The sequence below is a fragment of the Borostomias antarcticus genome, assembly GCF_949987555.1.
Source record: "Borostomias antarcticus genome assembly, chromosome: 9".
Classification (NCBI taxonomy): domain Eukaryota; kingdom Metazoa; phylum Chordata; class Actinopteri; order Stomiiformes; family Stomiidae; genus Borostomias; species Borostomias antarcticus.
In genome coordinates this window covers 2,901,454-2,911,057 of record NC_140242.1, presented here as the reverse complement: position 1 = coordinate 2,911,057, position 9,604 = coordinate 2,901,454, and the positions used below count along the sequence as shown (strand labels likewise).

Here is a 9,604-nt window from a genome sequence, read left to right as displayed (position 1 = left end):
CATTCACCCATACGTTCACACACCGATACTGTCAGCTGCCATGCAAGGTGCTAGCCTGCTCTTTGGGTGCAATTTGGGGGGTCTTGCCAAAGGACACTTCGAAATGTCGTCAGGAGGAGTCAGGATTTGAACCACCGACCCTACGATCATAGGACCACCCGCTCTACCTCCTGAGCTACAGCCGCCCCTATTTATGAGGCTGTGGTACTGAAATATCTCTGTCTATTCTGGGCCTTCCACTCCAGATTTTCCACAGTATCTTGCTAGCGGGGTCTCTAGGCTACGCTAACTCTTGGATTCCATCAAATGCATATCAAACACTTTCAAGTATCTATTGTATTTGTCCCAGATCTGTAGAAAAGCAATCCTGTACTACCTGTAAAAAGACTTGGTAGAAACGTGGCACAAGTCCTGGTGAGTAAGTCCTGGACCAGAGCTAGCACAAGTCCTAAGTCTCTACCATCTCTCCCTAGAACCACATTTAATTTCTTATTGTTTGTTTAAAATCTGTTCTCATTGTGCTTACATGATTTATGTTGTTAGCCATCTCGTTTTTATATAAAGCACTACTGTATGTGCTACGTTGATTTGTATGAATGATGATGATTGATGATCGATGAAAATGGCATTGACAAATCTAGCAGGAGGTAATCACTGGTGGACTGGAGAGCTGAAGGTATTGTGCTTCTCTACCTGTCCTCTCCTGTCAGATCAGGTCAGTGATTCTCCAGTGAAAGGAGAGAGGAAGGATGCCTAGAGGGTCCAAACCAGGGCTGAGTTTCCCAGAGGCATCGTAGCGCTACGTTCATCGTAAGCTACGGCGTTCATCGTAGCATGAAATGATGCCTCTGGGAAACTCAGCCCAGGTCAGTGATTCTCCAGTGAAAGGAGAGAGGAAGGATGCCTAGAGGGTCCAAACCAGGGCTGAGTTACCGGTGATGAGCAGCTGCCAGTCGTAGCTCCAGACTCCGCCCTCGGTGGTGATGCTGCAGGTGTAGTTCCCCGCGTCAGAGCCCTGTGCTCTGGGGAGGACCAGCGGGTACCTCTCCATGGCATTCACTAGCATGGTCAGGGTCCCGTTGGCTGCCGGCGGGTGAACGTACACCGGCCGGCCTGGCGCGAAGGTGAACAGATTGGCCCCGCCCCTTGTCCAGGTGAGCTGTGTGAGGTCAGTCATTGATTGGTTCCCGCAGGGCAGTGTCAAGCTGCTACCGGCCGAGTAGGACACGATGCTTTCGTCTGAGAGGAGGGGAGGCGAGCAGCGGAGAAAGAGGCCTTGTTACAATTTGCTTCCATCGCTGTACTTTAGCTACAAACAGTACATTAGGCTCTTTTCAGCATTCACACACATTTTCTGCAGGAAATGTAATTTTTTCTAGTAATATATTTTGATGTATTGTAAATACATTTCAGCTCAGTGTAGAGAAATGCACCCATGACATGTCCACCCTGCGACAACACTAATAGTTTCCAGGGGCCTACCACCCCCCCTGAACAAAAACCATAGGGGGAACACTGCATTCCTTGATGTTATCTGTGATCTGACATGACTGGATCGATAACAGCATGTCCTCTGCACAGTTGTTATTGTTTTATAATCTTTATGTACAGCCCTTTCAGACTCGTTGGGCTGTAATAGACTTTGACTTGACTTGTTACCAGTCCTGTAATAACAGCAGTGATCTGTTACCAGTCCGGTAATAACAGTAGTGATCTGTTACCAGTCCTGTAATAACAGCAGCCTGTTGCCTGTCTTTGTGAAACTGACCAGTCTGCAACTGTAAATGCCTAAAATGCAAATGTAGGCCTACTGGACCAACATCAGCAAGCATCTGCCCCCCTCTGTTGACCAAAGAGAGTGGTGCAGTCTAGATTTTAAAAATGCAGCACTTCAGTCACACTGACATCAATACCAGAGACAAAAGCCACCACACCAGAAATCCCCCAGTAGGCTACTTTTAGTTAATGGAACAAGTTCCCAGAATTAATACGTTTTCCGTTGTAGTTCGTGTTCACACAGCAGCGTCTACAGTCCATTTATCCCAACACGCCATAAGGTTTGCTTCGCATAACCAGTCGTTGGAAACTGTTTGGAAAAGGGCAGGCACTTTCAAAAATACTTGGCAGTTGATTGGATGAACCATCTGTCTATCACCGTCTATCACTAAGGTCAGCCGCGCCTTGCTGTCATAAATTATGAATGAAAATCTTACTTGTTTACTTAGATTTCAAGAACTCGCTGAGTGGTCAGTCAAGCTGGGTTTAAACAAAGACAATAGGTTTATTCTGATGTTATGTTTTGCAAACCAGAGGAGAGATGTGTTTCCTCCGCTATCGCGTCGGGCCTAACAACGCCCCGTAGCTGTTGTAAAATCCCCAATAACCCACAGCCTCTCGTGGTCAATTGCTTAATGACCTCACTGGGACTTCTGATTTACTACTGACCACACTAGCAACTAGGCTACAGGATGATCTGACCAGTCACATCAAGACTGATGTCACAACTCACTTCCTCTCCGCTGCTGCATCAGGAAACCGTGACGTTCTCACTTTCCATGTCTGCTTCTGTTTGTTTTTCCGTTTCTTTATTTACACATAGGCCTACAAAAAGAATTTAAACGATACAAGATGTACCTTGTTTGTTGTGATCTATCGTATTATTTATTTTTTACTCAGTGACATCGCAAATGAGGGCTTGGTCACCCTCAATGTATTTTCTGAGCCTAAATAAAGGTTATGAATGAATGAATGAATGAATGAATGAATGAATGAATGAATGAATGAATGAATGAATGAATTAATATGTAATGTACGTACGGAATGTGAAGGAGAATTGCCTAAAAACCCTCCAGGGGCTTGAGAAGTGTCATTCCCCGGGCAGCATGTCATACCGAACCCTGCTCCAAGCATGTCATACTGAACCCTGCTCATGTCATACTGAACCCTGCTCATGTCATACTGAACCCTGCTCATGTCATACTGAACCCTGCTCCATGTCATACTGAACCCTGCTCATGTCATACTGAACCCTGCTCATGTCATACTGAACCCTGCTCATGTCATACTGAACCCTGCTCATGTCATACTGAACCCTGCTCATGTCATACTGAACCCTGCTCCAAGCTTCTCTGGAACGTACAGTACTTCACTTATAGAGTTGTTGTGATTATTTAATTAAATAGAATTAGTTTATCTAGGGTGTCTTTACTATCTGAAGTTGAACTACCAGTAGAGTTGTAGTGATGGTCTTTTACCTGTAAGTGTGAAGGTGACCCAGAGGATGGAGCACAGCAGAGATATTCTTTTGTCCATGATGATGATGATGATGACGATGATGATGATGTCAAATTTACCTCCAATATCATAGAATATAGATAGTGAGTTACAGGATGACTATGTGAGCTCATTAAACATGAAGGTTATGCCACATACAGCAAGAATACGACATTTGTACACTTTAAAGATGATGTTGTTATGTCTCGGGCCGGGTCCGGCCCGACTGGCCTCCTGCTCCCATGTCTGGACCCCTGGTTCACTCTGCTCATTCCCTGCTCCCGGTCCAGACTCTCGCCCCTGCCCCAGACCCCTGGTTCATTTGATTCATTGTCTTTGTTAGTGTGTTGCTCCCTATAGCTCCTGTGTATACCTTTGCCTTTTTTGAGAATAACCCCCCCACCTTTTGAACCAGCGCTGTCTGCTGTCTGCATTTTGGGTCCAGCCTCCACCACCTAACTTTAACAGATGTCCCTCCAAAAAACTGTGCTTCACAAACTAGCTCACAAAAACCTGGACGAACAGTTCATTCATTAGTCAGTAGGCCTGCTGCGAGGCCGAAGGTTTGTACGGCCATGTCTGTTGGCAGTCAGTCTTCATGGTAATACTTAATAGACAGTATTATTCATAAATGATACTTACAGTGCTCGATTGCTCGTCTGTTCAGTGTGGTTTTCTCCAACTTAGCCAAGCGTACTCTAGAGTGGCAGTTTCTTTGTCACTTTGTCTGCTTCCAGTTTAAGATGTATGTGTGTGTCCTGTACTGCTCGTTTATCAATAGGCAGGGCTGAGGTGAGAACGCTAGGGTTTCCTGTACAGCCCACCTATGCAGCAGAAGAGGAAGTGAGCTGCAACATCACAAGTTGATGTGGCGTTGAGCAATTTTTCGCGGCTCCCCCGCAAGTCGAGCCATGGGGCCCCTCCCACAGAGTGACATGGGATAGACATCACGGCCACTTAATGCTTTTAAAAAAAATGTTTATTGTTGCAGGCATCATTGACAAATACAAACAACTGTATTAGGCTATTATAACAGGAAGGTATTGTAGAACATTTGTTATAGTCTATCATTTGAGTTCACACAACGGAACGGTTCACACAACATATTATGTATCAAAGAAAAGTCGTCTATAAAAAACAAAATATATCCTTTAGGCTACAGAGGCTACAGTCAAGAGTTGCTTTCTACATGTGTTGTAGTAAGCTTTTTATTTTATACGAGTGCCTGGAATTCTTCTGCGCAAAGTCCTGTAGGCTATAACACTCTTTAGATCTAGACTGCAAGCGCGTCGGCTCTCAATACTAAGGATTGATAACCCAGACAGTCCCTGGTGTTAGAGGGATATTGTGGAATGTTTGAACTAGGGCCTCATTTTCAACTTACCTATGATGTTTTTGACTTGAGTTTTTAATTCAAACTATTGTGTAATCCGTTCTGGTTTGTGGAGCGACAGAAATACAGGTCCACAAACCAGAACGGATTACACAATAGTTTGAACTCAAAACGGATGGTAAATAGACACAAAAGAATCCCAGATAGATTTTACTCATATTTAATTTGTTTTTGGGTGCGTTTTCGTGTTTGGGGGTGTTTTTTGGACAGGCTAACGTGACTTCATTGTGTTGCACTAGCATTAGCCACCACTGGAAATTGGAACGACCCAAAGCTATCTACAGCATGGAAATAACTGATAATGATCTCCATCAGTCAAAAACATCATAGGTATGAGGCCCTAGTTCAAAAATTCCAGATATCAATCCAATCCCTTTAATGTGCATGTGGCTGAGCTCAATTTGGTGCTGCATGTTTTTGTCTAGACTGTACCACTCTTTGGTCAACAGAGAGCAGCAGCTTGCTGATGTTGGTCCAGTAGCATTTCCATCTGACTCTTTTAGCCACATGAGTTACAATAAAGTTCTGTCTGTGTGTGTGTGTACAGTATGTGTGTGTGTGTGTGTGTGTGTGTGTGTGTGTGTTTGTGTGTGTGTGTGTGTGTGTGTGTGTGTGTGTGTGTGTGTGTGTGTGTGTGTGTGTGTGTGTGTGCACAGAGAAACAGTGACACAGTGACAATTCTTGACCACGTGTGACCTTTTATTGGCTTGGTTCAGTTTCCAACAGAAGATAGAAGAGATACTGTCACACAACTAGGAGCTAAGAAGACTACAAGTTAGTCAAAAGGCTTCTTGTTCTTTCCTAAGATGAATCTAATGCTCTTACAAACAGAGAACCAAACTGTCTAGAAACATGAGACATACAGTACCAGCAACACTGATGTACTACACATGAGAAACAGATCGTGTTTTGGGTTTTGAAGCATTTCTACAGTGATTTAGTTTGTCTTTTCCTCATAGCAGGCTGGCCTGTGTTTCAGGTGTGTGTCACAGCAATGGATTGTGGGAGGCAAAAGAGTGGCCAGGGGTCACAAAGGGTCAAAGCTGCCTGTTCTGTCAGAATTTATCTAAAGCCTTTTGATCATATCCCCAAAACAACAGTGTGTGTGTGTGTGTGTGTGTGTGTGTGTGTGTGTGTGTGTGTGTGTGTGTGTGCGTGTGTGTGTGTGTGTGTGTGTGTCTGTGTGTGCGTGCGTGCGTGCGTTTGTGTGTGTAACCTCTGGGCACTATTGGCTATAAAATTAATCTGATTAAAAAATAATGAATTTTAAAAATGACTAAACTGATCCTTCTGTAAATTGCACAGCACTGAGCAAGAAGCAGACTTTGGAAACAGGACTTTTACTTCCTTGAAATGTGGAGGGGGAGTTTGCAGTAAGGCGACAAATGATCAACTTAAAAAGAAAAATAAAGGTTAATAAAACATGAAGTTGACATAGTTCCCAGAGCAATAGACACTTTACTCATTACAACTTAGAGACATTTGAGAATTTACATTCACAGATAAGGCACATGAAATTATACACTGGAAAGCAACATAGTAAAGCTATTTAAACAAAGCAGTGGGAGTGTCAACTAGGAGGCGTGGTCAACATAAGGTTTGGTTTAAGGCATCACTTTTGTACAGTCAGATATTGTTTTGTTTTTGTTCTGTTAACACTTCTCTAAATCTATGCTTCTCCACAACATTTTCAGTAATTTTTTTACTGAGTTGCTCCAAAAAGGGACTATATTAAAGCCAACATTGTTTTCAAATGGGCGTTAGCTTTTTTACGGTGTTGCTTGTTCTTGTGGGAGTGTTTATTTAAAGTTTGTTTATTTTATCAGGTTAAAATCACATTCTAAATAGCTATTGTGATTCCACTAGACATAGTAAAATAACTAAAAAGAACTGTTCTTGGCATTATGTACATTATTAAACACCACATAGGACTGTATATACAGTAAGGTTTTGCCCTAGTTGTTTTGTCTCTCTGAATTTCCTGTAAACATGTCCCTGGTATTTCATATTGATGTGGGGTTCTAATGTCCTCTCTGGTCAGATAGAATCAAGTATAGGATTTGGTCACAGCAGTGTGAAGGAGGCTTGTTTTCATTGATGGGAGCCGTTTCTTTTTTTATTGTCCCTGCTTCAACAAAGCTTTGTGCTGATGGTGCGGGATCTTTATCGTCCGGACGCCTGTTTGTACAGCACGAAAGAGCGGATTTGGCCTGAGGTCGCTACTATGGTCCAGTCTGTGATCGGGCAAAATGAGCACTTCTTTCTCTCTCTCTCTCTGTCTCTCTCTCTCTCGCTCATACACACACACTCACACGCACACTCTCTCTCTTTTAAAAAGACAACGGTTATCATCACAGTACACGGTTCTGCACATAAGGCCACAAAACAGAAGCTATCCGAAATAAAACGAGGTGTAGAATAATCACATTGAAAAAGGGACATTCAACATGTGGTCTGTTGGTTTTTATTTCTCCTCTACTCAGCATCAGCTATTCTACCCTTGATATCAACATGAACAGAGAGAGAGATACATCTCCCTTCCGCTGATAGCATCGCCTGTGTAAACGAATGCATATTTGAGGTGATTATGAGGGTCAGAGACCCTACAGAGATCTATCCTCTGGGTGTGCAAAGGGTACTCTCTTTCTTTTCAACTTAAAAGCCGACCGGTGACCTGTTGTCTGAGAGCTACGCGGTCTACCTGTACATGTGGCCTGCTGGCATATCAATGGTGTTTCTGTACCAGGATCTGAGGTGTTCAAGAGCCCTTCACTGCTCTGCAGTCCGCCATGGAACCACAGTACAACTAGTCTGCAGACACACAAGAATACAACCTCCCCCCCCCCCCCACTGTACCTATGTAACCCCCATGGATATGTAAAAATTAGTAATAATTCCATTTGTATATATTGTTAAAACTCCTCCGATAGAAAAAGATGTTTCTAAAAATGTAACATGGATTTTCATCAAGTAAAAACCGCTACCCTTTTCTCCGCATTCTTCCTCTCCACATGTTTGTCTCGTATACGAACACGCTTAATAAAAAATCCCTACCCCTCCTCTCATTAACTGCTACTTTTTATAATATTCGCTTATCTCACAAACACGCATAGATCTTTTTTTTTTTGCCTTGCTGAATTATGTTATTATATTATCCTGGTCCTAATAGTAATACGCACGGTTTTAATCTATCCCTGTTGGTTTATGTCTATTTCTCTTCTGTGTCTGACCTGCTGGTGTAAGAGTGTGCTGTTTTGAGCTAGGTGTGTGTTTGCCGTCTTGTTTTCGATGTGTGTGTGCGTGCGTGCGTGCGTGTGTGTGTGTGTGTGTGTGTGTGTGCATGCGCGCGTGTGTGTTCGCGTGTGTGTGCTCTCTCAGGTTCATACTGTGAGGTCGTCGGAGCGCGCCCTGCTGCTGGCCTTGCTCAGCCTGCTCAGCGGTCTCGTGTCTTCTATCGTCTCCGCCGCCTCCGTGGGCGGAGCCCCCTCCTCCCCGTCCACCTCCTCCTCCGCCACCTCCTCATCCTCCTCCTCCGCCCCCACCACCTCCTCCTCCTCCTCCTCCACCACCCTCCTCTCCTCCTCCGCCTCCCCCCTCTCCGACGCCGGGGCTGCCATCGCCACCGCCACCTCCTCCTCCCGCGGCGGCTCCTCCGGGTGCAGCGTCACTCCCTGCGTCTCGGTGGTCTGGGCGTATGAGGGCAGAGTCTCGTCATACACCTTGGAGATGTCGTCCATGGGCACGGCCTCCTCCGGCTTCTCCTCCAGGCTCTGGAACGGCGCCGCCAGCCTGCCGGCCTCCATCCCCACCTCTGCCAGCGGGTACAGGTGGGCGACCGCGAGCGGCGCCTTCTCCTCCTCCAGCAGCCGGTAGCCCCTGGCCCTGGGCAGGGAGGGCACGGCCAGCGGCGGCAGGCTCTTCCCCGCCGGAGGCAGCGGGGGCGCCGAGCCCTCGCCCTGGGCCGGCGCCGGGGCGGGCTTCCGGAAGACGAAGCGTATCTTCTTGAGGCCCAGGTGGCTGATCTCCACGAAGTTGAGGAAGAGCGAGACGCAGGCCACTGCCAGCATGAAGATGATGAAGACCGTCTTCTCCGTAGGGCGCGACACGAAGCAGTCCACCGTGTTGGGGCAGGGCCAGCGGCTGCACTTGTACAGCGGCAGGATGCGGAAGCCGTACAGGAAGTACTGGCCCACCACAAAGCCCACCTCGAACAGCGTCTTGAAGATGATGTGGCAGATGTAGGTCCTCAGCAGCGTGCCCTCCAGGCGGAACTTCTTGCTCCCCTTGGTGCTTGTCTCCTTGGTGGTGCGGACGCTGCCCTGGTCGGGCGCCAGCGGCAGGCGCTCCTCGCTCAGCTCCTGCTGCCGGCTGAGCTCCGCCTCCTCGCGCTCCTTGCGCTTCTCCTCCATGTGGACGTGGTGCACGGCGTGGCCCACGTAGACCAGCGACGGCGTGGAGACGAAGATGATCTGCAGGACCCACAGGCGGATGTGGGAGATGGGGAAGGCCTCGTCGTAGCACACATTCTCGCAGCCGGGCTGCTGCGTGTTGCAGACGTAGTCGCTCTGCTCGTCGCCCCAGACGAACTCGGCCGCCGTGCCCAGGATGAGGATGCGGAAGATGAAGAGAACGGTGAGCCACACCCGGCCGATCACCGTCGAGTGCTCGTTCACTTCCTCTAAAATGTTACCCAGAAAGCTCCAGTCACCCATGGTCGGTCCGTAGCACTGCAGAGCCAAGAGGCCGGGGGGAGCGGGGAAAAGGAGAGGGAGAGAGGGAGAAAAGAGAGGGAGAAAAGAGAGATGTTAGAAATGGAGACGTGGAACACGTCCAATCTCCCGAAATTCAGCTCTAAGCACACCGTCGTCAGAATGTCTGCGTCACGAAAAACCTGCACCAAAAATGGCAACCAAATGGGCAGCCGTCGAGGGAAAGTCC

General features: G+C 46.9%; 1 protein-coding gene across 1 annotated transcript; it reads right to left on the bottom strand.

Moving 5' to 3' along the window:
• Nucleotides 1-8,046: 8,046 nt before the first annotated feature.
• On the bottom strand, nucleotides 8,047-9,387 carry LOC311313473 (gap junction alpha-8 protein-like; the record flags this gene model as incomplete). The annotated part of the gene is made up of 1 exon (XM_084443603.1): nucleotides 8,047-9,387. The coding sequence occupies exon 1, from the start codon at nucleotides 9,376-9,378 to the stop codon at nucleotides 8,047-8,049; it is 1,332 nt and encodes a 443-aa protein (XP_084299729.1). The 5' UTR covers nucleotides 9,379-9,387.
• Nucleotides 9,388-9,604: the final 217 nt, after the last annotated feature.